Genomic DNA, 16,815 nt, shown 5'->3' with positions numbered 1-16,815 from the left:
AAACGTAAACTGTGCTCAATCTTAAGTAACATTAGAATCGGCTTTTACATCGATATTGTTTTTATCAAACGAACGCAGCTTTCATTTTTAATCGCTGAAAGATTTCCGCTGCACTAATTCACCCCCCCCCCCCCCTCTTAGTGCTCTCGATCCTAACAACTTAGCCCAGGCGGTGCCACCTCCTGGCCTAGGCGGTTGCACCTCCTAGTGCAATCAGGGTCCGAATGGTTAGCTCCATTCGGCCCAATTTCAGTCTTTCAGGGGCCCAATTGCCCCAAGATTAAGCTAATGGGATCACCTCCCATTTTCCAACTTAATCAACGTGCTAACTACGATTAAATCTAAGACAATTTCTGCAGCTTTGCTTCGGTGCGTCAATCGCTTCTTCCGACGAGTTTCCGGCGAACTTCCGTCGATCATCCGATGAACCCTCGGTGATGCTCCTGCGGACTTCCGGCAAACTCTTGGACTTTGCGACGATCCACTTGGCGAGTTCCGACGAGCTTCGCTTGGCAAGCTTCTGGACTTCTCGGATCTGTTCTCGCAGAACCTCCGACGACCGTCCGAACTTCCGTCGAACTCTCAAACTTCCAACGTGATCATGAACTTGACTCCGGCGCAACTCCTACTGCTTGTCTAACTTTCATCGTAGTTAATCCTGCACACTTATAGCAAAACTTCGATCGAGACAATTAATCCTAAGCAATTAACCAAGTTGTCCGGCATGTCATTGGTCCCTCGACGCTTCGTCTGATTCTTCGGCGCATCGTCCTCTCCTGCGGCCTATTGCCCAATCGGCCAGTTGACTCCGCAACTCCGATATCCTTGGCACAATAACCGCTCTTCTTGGCCCGATGCCCGAAGCCTTCTGTCGATACGTCGACCGATCCACCGTCCCGACGTCCAATCTTCTGACATGTTCCTCCGGCACAACATGATTTTCCTGCTTTAATTGTCTCATCCTAATCAAAGCATCCTGCGTCACTCAAAACATAGATTAAATTATAAACATATATCAAGTAGTTTCATCATCAAAATACGAGATTCAACAAATACTGGTGATGCTTTGAGAGCTTGACACATCGGACCCACCTTGGAGCAATCTCAGATCCTCTTTGGAGTCATCTCGGATCGACCTCGAATCTATCTTAAAGCTATCTCGAATCTACCTCGGATCCACCTCAAAGTCACATTGGAACTATCTTGGATCCATCTCAAAAGCACGATATTTCCACCTTGAAGGCATATTGGATATTCTTACACATAAGAGTTTGGCCCACATGGAATTGACCAAGGCATTAACGATATTTTCTTCCTAATACTTATATAAATGAACCCATTTTATTGACTCTATTATCTTTTTATTTTTATTTAATTTTGCTTTTGATAAAGCCTGATGGGGACATTCTGATTGAATATGATGACCTGACCTTGCATTCACATTGGCCAAATGATGGCCTACACAATGTTTCATTAAAAAGGCTTTTATCAGTCAAACAGTTAGGTGTGTGACAACCTAAAACATGAGTGGAATCTACTAAATGTTACATTGACAAATCATTATTTCTTGTTGGTCCATACATTGAACTTCCTTTTATGTTTATTAGTTGATGATTGGTCCACCATAAATCAAGGACATGATCTCTTCATGTGTCCTTAATTTGAAGTTTGGTGTCACCTACATCTTATATGAAGATTCTTCTCTGTACTAGTGTATGCATGATATAGCTTGTATCTAAGTATGTATACGGAATTCCAATGTTGAGCATGACGAACAATATATATATATATATATATATATATATATATATATATATATATATATATATATATATATATATATATATATATATATATATATATAAATCAAACTAACAATTAGCAACCATAAACATTAGAATTGAACTGAGTTTTCTTTAAGCATATTAATTGAAGAAGTATATACAGTTCTTAATTCCTGGTTAAGCTTAGGAAACATGGAGGGAACAACAAAGTCAAAAGATGATAAGTAAAAAAACAAAACAAAGGGATTCCAGTTCTTGACACAACGAGAAGAGATGTTTGTTAGCTACCCACGTCATCACCATTCTCCACAAACTCTTAAATATAAAAGGAAGTCATATTAATTGCCTTGTAATTCATTAGACTGCACTCAATTGTATCTTCAGATTCCCATCTTAAAATAATAAAGCATGTGAGATCATCCAAAGGAGATAGAGAATGACAGGAAGAGCATCATGACCTGAATGCTATGCCTGCAAGTATATATATATATATATATATATATAAAAGAATGATGCGCTCATCCCATGTTCTGAATCCTATGCCTGCAAGTATATATATATGTATATATATATATATATATATATATATATATATGTGTGTGTGTTTGTGTGTGCGGATTTAGGCCTGACAAACCTTCAGTGAAACATTGATCACTACTTTGCCTACCCACTCATCCTTACTCACAATTCTACCTGATTTACGTGGTAAACGTGACCTAAGATGTGGGCTAGTGTCAGTCTTCAATGGTAGAACGGGTAGGGCGAGACGGGGAAAGTTCAGGGTGGGAGAAGTACTTTTGTTGAACAAACCCTACTCCCTCTAAATTCCCTCTCAACACACCCGTTATTTCACTGGATAAACGGGCGGGGCCCACACTTCTTTCTTGATATCCCGTCTTTTGTGACGCCTCTGATAAAGACGGGACGGGAAGTCGCCGTCGTCTTCCCCTTCACACCCCCTCCACTGCTCGGAGTCGCCGCAATGGGCCGCGACGACGACAGGGGCGCTGCTTCCGAGGTCCTCGCCGAGTTTCGTGCCCTGGTGGATGGCGCCGACCGGAAGTTCGCCCTCGTTCGTGACCTGCCGCCCGGTGCTCGCGGCCCGCTCCAACTCCTCTACTTCCGCAAGGCATTCAAGGCCTACACCCGGCTGTGGCAGCTCCAGCAGCGGCGTCGGAGCGAACTCGTCTCTGAAGGCCTCTGCCGTTGGGAAATTGGCGAGGTCGCCTCCCGGATCGGGCAGCTCTTCTACGGACAGTACCAGCGGACCAGCGAGGTCCGCTTCCTGCTTGAAGCCTACGTCTTCTACGAGGCGATCATGAGCAGGGGGTACTTCCAGGCTGCGTGGGGTTCGGTGGCGCCCGATCTAAAGCTGAGGTATAAGGAGCTGAGGTTCCACGTGCGGTTCTTGATCGTGGCGTTGCTGTTGAATCGGACCGACGAGGCGGTGAAGCTCGCGGACCGGTTTAGGGCTCTGGTGGATGAGTCAAAGGCCGCCTTTCCGGTACCCAAAATATTGGCTCTTTAGCTGCTCTTTTCTTGTCTTCCATGGGAATCCTATCGAGTTTTGGTGGATCCATACCAAGGACTGTAGTGACTTAGGACAAACTTTAGCACAGAACTAATCTATAGTGCTGCTAGAGAAACAACTACTATTTGATGCTGAATTGTTCGTTCAATCAAACCATCTCGGTTGATAATTCAGTGCCTTTGATTCCTCAGTGTATCTGATTATTGATTTCTTGTGGTGGCATTGTACAAAAAGCACTTAATTTGTTTCTAAGTGTTAATGTTCTCCTTTATGCTTTTTCGATGATGTCTTATTCTAGACAAGTTAGCTCACAACTTCTGTGACAAACCTTGATAATTACCAGTTCTTGTCACCTCTGCTGCAATCTAAAATCCAAAGCCTTGATATACATCAACCTTATTGGCCACATGTCATTTGGTCGCAAAACTAGCAGAATATATTTGCAAAATTTCTTGGTAGTTATGTCTCTTACTACATGCCTAAATTTTATATGGTAGTGCAATGTTATTGTGACAAGCTTCGTAAGAGAGAATTCCTAAAGTAATCATCCTATGAAAGAAGATTCTAGGTCTGGTGCCAAATCATGCATATACATTATTCCAAATGTTAGATGTTTGGTGGCTTTATTTTGGTAAAAAGAAATCCTCTGTAAATAAATCAATTCTCTAATTGGTATTTATTTTTTTTATAAATGATACTGTTTGACTTTTTTATATATCATAAAACGTTCTTTCTGTTGAACCTTTTAACCAGATATCATATCAGCAATTTTTGTCAATTTTGAATAACTTTTTTTTGTTCATCGAGTCAAAGCATCATTTTTCCTGTGAAATCATTTTCTTCTGAATCCAGTGAAATCTTGTTATCTGCTTTTCTGAAGTTGGAATTACATTTTTGCTCTCCAGGCAACTAATTTTAGAGAATGGAAGCAAGTGGTGCAAGAAATTTCCAGGTTTTTGAAAGCTGATGCATATTTTAAAATCGCTAGGCCACTGAGATACAATGTCATTTTTGATGCTCATCCATCTTCCTTCCCATATATATCGCGATTTTATACTAGTAGGGTGTTACGTCTGAAAGATGCTTTGCTTACAAGCTATCACCGGAATGAGGTTTGTTCATTTTTATGCTTTCTTGGAATAAGCAGCTATTAAGTTACCAGGAACTTGCCTACTTGGCTACATTTATTGTTCCACGTAATTGTTAGGAGCCAACAATTTAATCTTCCAGTTAAGCACAAAATACATATAGATCTGAATGCAGGGCCCAATCACTTACAAGTAAATTATCTTGTTCATTCTTTCAGATCAAGCTTGCAGAAGTTACCCTAGACACCTTCAGAATGATACAATGTCTGGAATGGGAACCCAGTGGATCCTTCTACCAGGTTCCCGTGCAGCAACCAAGTGAAAATGGTGCTCTTACTGACCAGAATGAAGCCTCTGGATTGATTGATATAAATCTTGCTGCTGATATGACAGATCCAGATCTGCCTCCAAACCCATGTAAAGCAATTATTTACCACCCTTCGGTCTCAAAGTTGATTGCAGTGAGTGTTAAGGGTGTTCTAGTTACTAATTTTTGGTTCCATTTCTAATGTATTTTATTTTTTGCTTTCATGTGTGTTAGTTATCTATATTCTTTTGGATGCTCAACATATTTATGTTTGTATGACAAATTATGATTTCTCCACTCGAACTTCTATTACATTTTGATAAGTAGTTAGGTGTGTATGTTTGAATAATACTGGATCAAATAAAGACCTGTATAAAACCCATTGATAATGAGTATCAATATACGATCCATCACTACCAGATCTGAATCTAGAACTGAAAAGTATTGGTTATATGAGTACCGATTAGAACCCAATAAATAATAGTATCATTCGTCCCTAAACTAAGTTCTGGAGCTTGTGATTTACTTGCAGCTGAAGAATTAAATAAAAAGTATAACTGAGTTGTGTTTATTGCCTCTAGACTTGGATTTATATAGAGTTACAAAGAGCTGAATTACTTGGAAACAATAATTATAAATATAGTCTCTAAATACAGGCCAAATCAGTCAAATGATTGTATTCTTTCATGACCAAATCAATCAAAGTATTGTTTCCTTTTAGATTGGTTTTCCTTTCAATCAAAGATTTGTTTCCTTTCAATTGAGTTTTTTTTTCATTATCAAATCAATCAAAGGATTATTTTCTTTTATGCCCCCATAAGATTGCACTTCTGTCATGACTGTTAATCTTGGAATTGTCTTGGAGGTAGTGATTTGGTGAGAGGATCAGCTAATTTATCACAAGCATGAATATGAGAGACACGTAGCAGTTTCTTAAAAATTGATTCCAGATGTAATGAAAATCTATTGCAATATGTTTCATCTTATAATCGAAAGACAAAATTAGTGCATAAGTAGGTGGCACCATCATTATCACGATAGATTTGGGGTCATAAGTGATGCAACATGGAGTTCTTTAAGCAGTTTTGATCCAGTTTATCTTCACAATGGTGGAGGCAATGACTTGATACTCAACTTCAGGAGAAGAGAGGGCTGCTGTTTTCTAGCTTCTTAGAAATCCAGTTAATCGGGTGGCACCAAGGACAACAGTGTAAGCTGAATCAATGTTTGACAATCTGAATTTCCTGCCGATTTGGCATTGACAAAGGCATGAAGATGTACTGCTGAGTCTTTACAAATAAGAAGTTCATAGTCAATCATGCCCTTAAGATACGTGAGAATCCTTTTGACAATAGACCAATGATTACTAGATGGATGATGTGTGAACTGTGCCGGTTTGTTGACTGCAAAGGAGATGCCAGGACAAGTGAGAGAAAGATACTGCATGGAGACAAGAACTTAATGGTATCAAGTAGCATTGCTAGGTGAAACACCATCCAGTAGTTTTAGGGACTCGTTGAACATAGTGAACTGGATACCTCCATGACAGCAGACATATTAGTTTTCTCTGACAAACCATGAATATACTTGTGTTGTGAAACACTAACCTGGAAGGTAACGGTAAGGTTTCAATTCCAAGAAAATAATTTACTGGTCGTAAATATTTCAGAGAAAAACTTTGTGCAAGATAGTAGATGAGCTGTTGGACTAGGTGCTTGAGTGGCTAGTTATAATGATGTCATCTATGTAAAAAATATATATAATATAGACGAACGCTGAAAAAAAATAAAAGAGAAATAACTATCTGACTTTGAGTTGATGAATATGAGAGATAATAAAAAGTTACAAAGCTCCATGTACCATGCTCATAGTGCTTGAAGATCATATATTGCTTCCTTCGGTTTACACAAATGGAGGAATGCGAGAGTCAATGAACCTCAACGCATGCTGCAAATACATCATCAGTTCCTTGTGAAATTGAATTGTCAACATCTAGTTGACGGTGAGGCCACCTGTTGGTGATAGCTAATGAGAGAATAATCTGAATAGTTGACAATTTAACCACCGATCTAATAGGAAGTAATCCTTTGATTGATTTGAATCAAAGAATGCAAAACCAGCTGGACCAGTGGGGTGATATATACCGGCCCGGCCAACTATGAGGACATGGACCAATGTGCTTGGCCTTCTTGATGCCAACGAAATTGTAGAGGCCTTGGTGAACAAGTCTCACACAAATGTGCTTGGCCTTCTTGATATGCTGATGAGAACAAGCATAGAGTCTTAATCACTTGTAGGCATTTGCTAAAGGTAGAATTTCATGTGGCGGCCTTGTTAGTTGATGCTATTAGGCCCCCATACCAGTATGGCACTAGTAAGGAAGTCAGTCTGATTTCCATGGCATACCAAAACAGCACCGTCTTGGCAAAGAGTTTCCTCTAGGTCAGCACAAGGCTTATGCTAAATCATGCTAATAGTCACATACCGTGTCAGCTCATGCTGATTGGAACACATCATGATGGCATGCTATCCACAAGATGATGTGCCATGAAAGCTAAAAAGCCTTGTCCAAATAGAAATTTTGATACCATAAGTTCAATAATCTACTTCTCTTGTATGATGTTTTCGTAGTAGTTTTGATTCTAACAATTTCAACAAAAGTGCAATTTTCACTTTCCAGGCTGTCATCCTGCAAGATGAATTCTCCATTTCTCTTCATGATTTCAGTTTTCTTTGTATGTAATGATATATGAACAGCCACAGATATTAGATAAACGAAAAGCACAAACATGATTATTTGCATAGATGCTCTACCTGAAGTTGAGGGAGCAGATGGCAAGGGGCTAAATTGATAGTTCCATGTTTTGTATTTTCTCTTCATGATTTCAGTTTTCTTTGTATGTCATGATAGATGAACAGCCACAGATATTAGATAACTCAAATATGCATTTATGATCACTTGCAGCTATTTCATTATAATCAAATATAATGACTTCAATATTTTGTATTTTCCAAAAATGTATTGCACATCGGGCTGCACGCCCATTTTATGGCCTCTTTACTGGTCTATATTTATTCTTTCTATATGTAAGTTGGATATTATAGTTAGCTAATACTTTAATGGTATGCTTTATTTGCAGGCAACTGCTACAATATGTGACGAGTTGCCTTCAGATGGAATTTTGCTAATTTATATTTCATCTTCAGGTTTCTCTTTTGTGCTGCTGCAATTATGTTATTTTTCTGCTCAGTTGTGCTTGGATTATCTAATTTAGAACTCATGTGAAATATCTACAGGAAAGACAGATTGTAGTGTTGATTTTCAAAAAGACATACATGGAAATTCACTGAACTTCTCAAAAGCAAAGCACACAACACAGGCTTCTCAGAAAAGAGAAAACTCACTGTCTCACCCTGCTGCTGATAATAATCCAAATTTGAGTTCAAAGATAGGACATTATTTGTGCCTAGGTTCGCAAGGAAATGGAGGTATTATGTTACATTCTGCATAGAGTAAATTCTTAGTTTTTATTAATTGGAACTGGGTAGGTTTAGCTGCTTTTCTGAGGAGATATGCCTTAACATTTTTTTTTAATTATATCAGCTTCAAACAACCTCTATCCTGAAGATTTGGTTCCATTTACACGAAAGCCACTTTTCCTTGTTATTGACAGTGACAATAGCCGAGCATTCAAGGCAGGTTTGTCAAAGCTTGATCTTAACATTGTGGTCAATACATTTGAAAGATTATGAGGATGCTGTTTGATGATGTCTTCATTAAATGAGAAAGTGAAATAAAGATAAATGCAGAAATAAAAAAATCCAATCTAGTCAAATCACTCATTCTTTCTTTCTTTTCTTAGAAGGTAATATTCCATATCATGGTTTTACATTTCACTCGGACTGGTACATAGTTGTTTGACGGCCTGTCGAATTGGTGACATGGACTGCAGCACGTGCCACCCATCACCATATATAATCAAATCTTAAAAAAAGTTCACTGAGGACCAATATGGATTTGGTACCCAAAACATCAAGCCATTTTTTCATGTATAATTTGAAAATTAATCCTTTTATCTTGATGATATTCTTGATTGATATACTTTAATCTTCATATGATGGTAAAACTTTCTTATGGATATAAAATATTCAATCAACATCTACAAACTTCAATGTAAATATATTTTGGTTGCCTTTTTCCTTTGTCTTCTGCTTGAGAAATTTAGCAAATTAAATGAAAGCATTGAAGATGTTGCCAAGTGACAACTTATAACATTTGATTTGCAGAATACGGCATAGACTACTCAAATTTATTTAAACGAGTTATAAATTAAGATGCTCCCGCATCATTCATCCTCCCTTCAGTGCCACAATTTCTATTTTTCTTTTTTAAAATGACTCTTTGAAGCAAGCCATGGCAGTATTTTCCTTGCAAATGTTAGGTTCTCTAGTTTCTGGACATCATGATGCTCAAAACTTTCCTTTGTGGTTCTGAGAAGGTTGGATAATTGAATATTTTAAGCCTATCCTGTAATGTTATGTGTACATATCAAAGATCAATAGCTGCAATTTGATCAACCAATATTTTATTTTCAGAATTTCTCAAAATTTCTAATTGTCATGTTCTTTATTCAGAAAGTTGTCATGTAATTCGTTAATGCTTCTGTGATGACTGCCTGATTTTATCTTGTTCACCAGTATCTTGAACTTTCCATAGAAAGGGCTGTATGTGGTAGGACAGATTGCATGATGGCATGCTCACCTTTCATGTTATTCCTGGTCTCCAACTCTTGTTTTACACTTGTTGCTTGTTGGCAAATGTGCAGACTATACATGGTGCAGAGAGAGGAGAAGCATCTGCATTGCTTCTTTCGCATGAGAAACCATTGTTTCTATCTGATACTAATGTAACATCTGGTGGAAGCCAGTTTACATACTTCCTAACTGCCCCATTACAAGCCTTTTACCAGTTAATAGGCCTTTCCTCCGATATAGAACCTGTAAGTTGTCTTGATGCCTTTTTCACTGAATTGGTGTTGGTACTTCATGATGTAAATTGATCTGTAGTTGCTTGGTATGATGTGGTTGCATGCATTTCTTAGGATGTATACAGCAATGCTGAGAGCCTCCTTTCCTCCGCTTTAGTTGAATGGGAAGTGTTACTGTGCACATCAAATTCCCTTGATCAGGTTTGGGCTCAAATTTTAACTGATCCATTTCTACGGCGACTGATTTTAAGGTAATTGCTCTCTGTTTTTGTGCCAATTATTTAACAGCCTTTTTAATGTCCATGACACGGAATCTCTACTGACAAAATTTGTATGATAAACAATCTTTGAGGTAGCAACACATGAATATCTCACTACTTTGGACCTGCTAAATGTGACAAAATATTCTTCCTTCTTTGTAAATCATTAAACTATTGTTATTGTTATTGAGCTCTGATGAATGTCAGGTTCTTTCTCGAGTATGTGATTTTAATTCCATGCCATACTGCTCTAATATCAATAGAATGTATGGGGCCAAATGGAAATTACGAAAGATCAAGCGATATTAATTTGTTATCGGAATCATATGGATTAGCATAATTTTCCTTGTGAACTTATGTTGCAAAGATTCCATCTATATTTTCTTCTGTTATTGGGAGATTGAAGTTCTAGAGGACAGCCTTCATTATGTCCTTAAAAAAACTTGAAAATTAAGAATTTAAGAATGTGCACAATTGGAGCCATTAGGATTTGCAAGCTGTGCAATAAAATTGCTGAGGAAACAGGCATATCAAGGTGAATCTCTTGCATAAAAAAATCTAAACACCTAGTACTGGGGATTTGAATCCTGGTTTTGGAGAAATAAAAAAATTGATTCAGTAAACACACTATGATAGAAGACCATTGTTTTTTTGCATGACAATAATATTTGTAACTATCTGTAGCTATTGATCCTCTAAACTTGAGTATTATTTGAGGTTTTTGTTTTGCTATATTGATATTTCCTGACCAGGTTTATATTCTGCCGAGCTGTGCTATGTCTTTTACGTTCAACGACAGGCGACAGCACCGTGCATCTGCCTGAATGCCTCCCCAGCCTTCCTGATTCTGTCTCACCAAAGTCTGCTGTAACTCGGAACCATATTCACCAACTTGCAGAAAGATTAGGTGTCTTGAACCATTTTCATTTTCTAGATTCTATCAGGGAATCTGTTCAGAGCAGATAACTAGAAGAATACGAGAAAACCTTTCTGTAGATAGAACTGTGGTAAGTAGCACGCAACCATTTATTCATTGTTTCGTGTTGATAAATGAAGTCTCCAACTCTCATGTGGACTATGAAGTTGTTTGAGTGGATCACCCTGAAATCCTGGAAATGTATGAGGCCTCAGGCTATTTTAGATGCTTCTAAAGATTGTGTTGTAAGTTGTATATGTGAACAAAGTATGGGTTGACAGTGTAACATTTCACTTGTTGCGCTAAACCAGTAAATACTTTTGGAAGTTGTTCATATTGTAATCAATCATCCATGTCCAGAAGTGAATTCATGGATGATCATTAGTGTAATGAACTAAAAATAGTCATAAGTATATATGTTGTAGTGAACTGTTCTAGCATTTCATGTTGGCCATCCATTTTCCCCCTATCATAAGTCCAGTCATTCATGTCATATACTTAATAGTATAAGTAAAAATAAATTATATAATATTTATTGACATGAAAGCTCGATTGTGTAAATTTAAGGTAAAATGGGAAATAAAATATTTTGTTATTATTACACTCAAGTACGATATCATGCTAAACAAAAATCAAATTTGAATACAAATATCTTAAATTTAAAGAATAATAATAATAATAATAATAATAATAATAATAATATATTATACAATCTTTATTATCATGTTATGATCAGTCAATTGTGTATATTTTAGAGAAAATGGATAATAAAATATGTGGATACACTCATATTGAATATCTGAAAGTGCTTCAAATTAAATACAACTATCTGAAAACTCAACTGAAGAATAATGAATTATAGAATCAACATTATCATGTTATGATCATCCGATTGGATAAATTTGAGACAAAATGAACAATAAAATATGCTATTATACTCATATTGAATGGCAATACGCTCATGTATATATATATATATATATATATATATATATATATATATATATATATATATATATATATATAATGCTCGCTAATTACAAATATCAAAATGTAAATAAGAAATAATAAATTATAGAATCACTTTTTGTTATGTTATGATCACCGTACCGTATAAAAATGGGACAAAAAAAATGTTATTACACTTATATTGAACATCATTACCCTTTGATATAGTGTGATGATTGAAACATGCCAAATTTGTATATAAATGTCTAAAAATATGAAACAAAGTAAAAAATAAACCATACAATATTTATTTTCTTGTTATGATCATAATTGTGTAAATTTGAGGTAATAATTAAATATGTTGTTACACTAATATTTAACAACGGTGGATTGAGGGATCATATCATGTTAAAATGTGTTAAATTTTAATATAAATATCTTAGAATTCAAATAAAAATTTAATAAACTGTGGAATCCTTATTAAAATATTTCGTTCATTTGAGGATGTACATTTTTGGTGTATAAGATAATATTGTTATAAATTGTTCAAATATATGAAAAAAAAGGAATGGCAGTTATTATACATTTAAAAATTTAAAAAGATAGTTTATTTTATAGTTATTTTTTATAGTTATTTATTAAAGGTCGTGTATTTTATGAAAATATCTATAAATAAGTATTTGAGAATAAATTATAATAATTTTTTTCTTTTTGATTCTTTTCTTTCTTAACTTCAAAAAAAAAACTCTGGATTGAATTAAACATTATCTAATTCTTATTTAAAGATACTTTATTATTTGCTCAACACATATCGGCTTATCATATCTATTAAAGCTATTTACATTAAACCCATAGCTATTGAGAAAAGATGCAAATATCATTTTTAGAAAAGTATTTATATACTTTTCAAGTCTAAATATATTTTCTCTAATTTTTTTATCTTGTATTTGTTATTTATAATTGCCTTTTATAGTGTTGTTCCTCCTCTTCATTGTTATATTATAATAATCTAAAAATAATAGTTTGTAAGTTTATACAAATTCACCATAAAAAGACAAAAATATCATCAAATTGTTAAATCAATATTTTGTTTGTTTGGTTCATTTTAATAAGATGAATTTTACCCATTGGCAAGATAAGATAAGTTCATATTGCTTGCTTTGAAGATTTTTTATGTGCTTGATCCAATCGATAATGACAATGATGAAGTCAAGGTTGAATGAAAGAAGAGAAATGAAGATGAAGTTATGTGTAGAGGACACATTCTCAATGCTCTTTCAAATCGACTTTATGATCTTTATACAGTAAAACTATTTGCAAAAGCAATTTGAAATGCTTTGCAGATAGGTACAAAGAAAATTTTAATTTCTAAATATTTTGATTATAAGTTTATGAATGACAAGTCAATCTTAGCACAAGTGCATGAGTTACAGGTCATTGTTAATTAATTGAGGGCTAAAAAAATTAAACTTCTTAAACCCTTTCAAGTAGGGGTTATAATAGTCAAGTTGCCTTCATCTTGGAAAGGGTATAGAAAGAATATTTTGCAAGACTCTAAGAATATCACTTTGGAGCAAATTCAAAACATCTTTGAATCGAAGAGGAATCAAGGATCAGAGATAAAAGTGAGCAATACAAAAGCAAATGTCATGAATCAACCTAAGAATTTCAACAAAAACAAGCAAAATAAAGAGAATCATTTTGGGCCCAAAAGAGATCAAAGAAAATTTAATAAGGCAAAAAGTGAAGGTTATTTTATTTATAGAAAACTTGATTATTTTGCTAGAGATGGTAGGTTTAAGAAAGGCCAGAAACCAAAAATCAACTCCATTGGGGGAGATGATAATATAGCTATTACGCTAAGCGAAGTGAATATCATATTTGGCAAGGTTTCTGGTTGGTGGTATGATACTTGTGCTATCGTCCATGTTTGCTATAATAAGACACTCTTCAAGACTTACAAAGAAGTCATGGATAGACAAGAGATTCAAATAGGACTCACACTCAGATTTGAAGTTCATTCTAAGGTGGTTGGCAAGGGAAATATAGAACTCACTTTCACATTGGGAAAGAAAGTCACTCTTATGAATATTCTTCGTGTACCAAATATGAGTAGAAATTTAATAAGTGAGAATCTCCTTGCCAAACCTGAAATTAAATTTATATTTGAATCTGGAAAGTTAAATCTATCTCATAATGGAACTTTTATTGAAAAAAATTATTCCATTGAGGAAATGATCAAATTATCTATTGTTGACAATGATTCTGAAATTAATAAAGATGTTGTTTCTGTTTATGTTCTTGATTCTTATTTATTATTATTAAGAACGAGTCAGCACTAGGGGGGTGAATTAGTGCAACGGTAAAAACGTCGTTTCACAAGATCTTCATTTCGATAAAATTAATATTGAAAATGTCTTTATCTTGAAAGTGTTAGGAACGAGTCGGCACTAAGAGGAGGGGAGGGCGGGGGTGAATTAGTGCAGTGGTAAAAATCACGGTTCTAAAAATTTCTTGCATTTCGTATGATAAAATCGATTTTGGAAACTTGAAAGCGTATGCGAGTGTAGGCGTAGTAAAAGCACAGTAAGAAAGTAAAGAGGCTTGCAATAAGATAAATTGCACAAAAGAAAAGGCAAACCGGATTTTTATAGTGGTTCGGTCATCATGACCTATATCCACTCCGTCGATTCCTCTTCCATCGAAGCCACCGGTATCCACTATCGATCTTCCTTTAATAGGTGAAGATCAACCTCCTTCTTGCACCTCTCTTCTCCTTTTCATAGGTTTAGGAGACAACCTTTACAAGCACTCACTCCTCTCTCAAACTATTCTAATACTTAGACTAGAAGAGGAGGATTCTCACAAGAGATTACAACAGCATTTTTCCCTTTTTAAATTCTCTGTACTTGTGTAAGTTAACTAGGGATGAGAGGGGTATTTATAGGCTTCAAGTTGATTCAAACTCAGAGCCTAAAACGGTCTCATCCCAGGTTTCCTAGGTACTGGTGGTACCACCGCCATTCCTAGGCGGTACTATCGCCATAGGATCTGTTACTGGGTGGTACCACTGCCTGACAGGGATGGTACCACCGCTGGCAGCATTACTGCCAATGGTACCACCACCCAACCTAGGTGGTACCACCGCATAGATTTCCTGGGGTGCTATTCCCCAAGTGGTGCCACCATCGGCCAAGGTTTCAGCACCCCGGTTGGGCCTTGAATCCGCTCAAACCAACCCAAGTTTGGGCCCAGTTGGCCCCTAACAGAGTTTATGGGATTATCTCCCAATCCCAACTCTAATTATGTTCTAACTATAATTCCTAAGACATAATCTAAGCAAGATAAGTCCGATTTCTTCCGGCGATCTTCCGACGAACTTCCGACGATCTCTCGGTAATATTCCGACGGTCTCCCGGCAAACACCTGGACTTCACGATGATCTTCTTGGTGAGTTCCGACGAGCTTCTTTGGCAAGCTCCTGGACTTCTCAGTTGGTTTCGGTAGAACTTCCAATGAACGTCCGGACTTCCGACGAACTCTCGAACTCCCAACGAAATCGCGTTCTTGACTTTGGGACTTCATTTTACTTTATGCTTTGCTATCGTAGTTAATTTTGCATACACAAAAATACACTTTGATCTAGACAATTATTACTAAGCATGAATCATGTTGTCCGGCATGTCATTGGTCCATCGACGCTTCGTCCGATTCTTCGGCGCATCATCCGATCTTGCGGCCTATTACCCAATCGGCCAATTGATCTCTGCAACTCTGATATCCTTAGCATAATATCCGCTCTTCTTAGCCCGATGCCCGAATCTATGGCCCGAAGCCTTCTGTCGATACGTCGACCGATCCTCCGGCCCAACGTCCAATCTTTTGACACGTTTTCCTCCGGCCCAACATGATTCTTCCTGCTTTAATTGTCTCTCCCTGATCGAAGTATCCTGCGTCAGTCAAAATGCAGAACAAATCATAAATACTATCAATTAGTTTCATCATCAAAATTTGAGATTTAACAATCTCCCCCTTTTTGATGATAACAACCAATTGATGACGGAGTTAACCTTAACTCCCGGAGTTTAAACAAACTCCCCCTATCAATATGTCATATTGATAGAACCTTGAATTCAAGCTGAATTCAAGTCATTGCAAATTTCATCATGAATATTTGCAATACGTCATCATGCATAACAAGATCATACTTCTCCCCCTTTATCATCAACAAAAAGGAGAAGTTCCAACTATCAAATGTTTGAGATATAAGTTCAAATCATTGCATGAAAAACATAATATCAAGTTTTATCATCATGCAATTTATAAGCTAGAAAATTTAGCATACAAGCTATCAAGTTTTAGATATGCAAGGTAGTAAGATATCAAGTTTATAACATACAAGCTAGCAAAAATTTTGAAAGCAAATGCAAGATAGCTTTCTTGTTGAAGTGTGTAAGCTAGCGATTCTTGCAAATTGCAAGTTTTGCTTCTTGAGATTGGCATGATAGCGATGTAAGATAGCAAGCTCTTTCTTCTCTTTTGAGAAGTGTCATTTTTGCTTCCTTTATAAAGTGCAAGCTAGCAAAATTTTACATTATTTTACAATAATCAAGCTAGCAATTTGGCAAGTGTTACTTCTCTTTGAAGTATGAAGGCTAGCAAGTTTTTGAAAAATAATGCAAGATAACAAGCTAGCAAGATACAATGTTTTACATGAAGCAAGCTACATGAAGTACGTTTGCATCTTCTCTTTAGATGTGCTAGCAAGCAAACAAGTTTTTCCCCTTACAATTTGTGAGCTAGCAAATTTTACACATATGAAAGTTGGTAAGATTTGTGCATCTTTTTGACTTGTGCAAGCTAGCTATTTTCCCCTTTGTCATTGTAAGAAGGGAAGAATATAATTTTGTAACTCTTTTTTTCCTTTACAATAATTTTCAAATCATGACAAAGGATAAATAACAAAGATAAAAAATCAAGTTATGAATGTCAA

General features: G+C 36.2%; 1 protein-coding gene across 1 annotated transcript; it reads left to right on the top strand.

Annotated features, from left to right (window-relative positions):
• Positions 1–2,708: 2,708 nt before the first annotated feature.
• On the top strand, positions 2,709–11,208 carry LOC103974883 (uncharacterized). The gene is made up of 9 exons (XM_009389785.3): positions 2,709–3,288; positions 4,221–4,427; positions 4,622–4,864; positions 7,851–7,917; positions 8,008–8,199; positions 8,315–8,406; positions 9,537–9,710; positions 9,813–9,949; positions 10,711–11,208. The coding sequence occupies exons 1-9, from the start codon at positions 2,767–2,769 to the stop codon at positions 10,922–10,924; spliced, it is 1,848 nt and encodes a 615-aa protein (XP_009388060.2). The 5' UTR covers positions 2,709–2,766; the 3' UTR covers positions 10,925–11,208.
• Positions 11,209–16,815: the final 5,607 nt, after the last annotated feature.

The sequence above is a fragment of the Musa acuminata genome, chromosome BXJ1-5 (assembly GCF_036884655.1).
Source record: "Musa acuminata AAA Group cultivar baxijiao chromosome BXJ1-5, Cavendish_Baxijiao_AAA, whole genome shotgun sequence".
NCBI classification, from domain to species: Eukaryota; Viridiplantae; Streptophyta; class Magnoliopsida; order Zingiberales; family Musaceae; genus Musa; species Musa acuminata.
The sequence above is the reverse complement of the archived record's forward strand: the minus strand, read 5'-3'. Positions and strand labels throughout refer to the sequence as shown.

Excerpts from the sequence above, each read along its gene's own strand:
- LOC103974883 (XM_009389785.3), top strand. The coding sequence starts at position 2,767 with ATGGGCCGCGACGACGACAGGGGCGCTGCTTCCGAGGTCCTCGCCGAG. Across the intron at positions 8,200-8,314 it reads AGGTTCGCAAGGAAATGGAG|CTTCAAACAACCTCTATCCT; the intron begins GTATTATGTTAC and ends TAATTATATCAG. Across the intron at positions 8,407-9,536 it reads ACAATAGCCGAGCATTCAAG|ACTATACATGGTGCAGAGAG; the intron begins GCAGGTTTGTCA and ends GCAAATGTGCAG.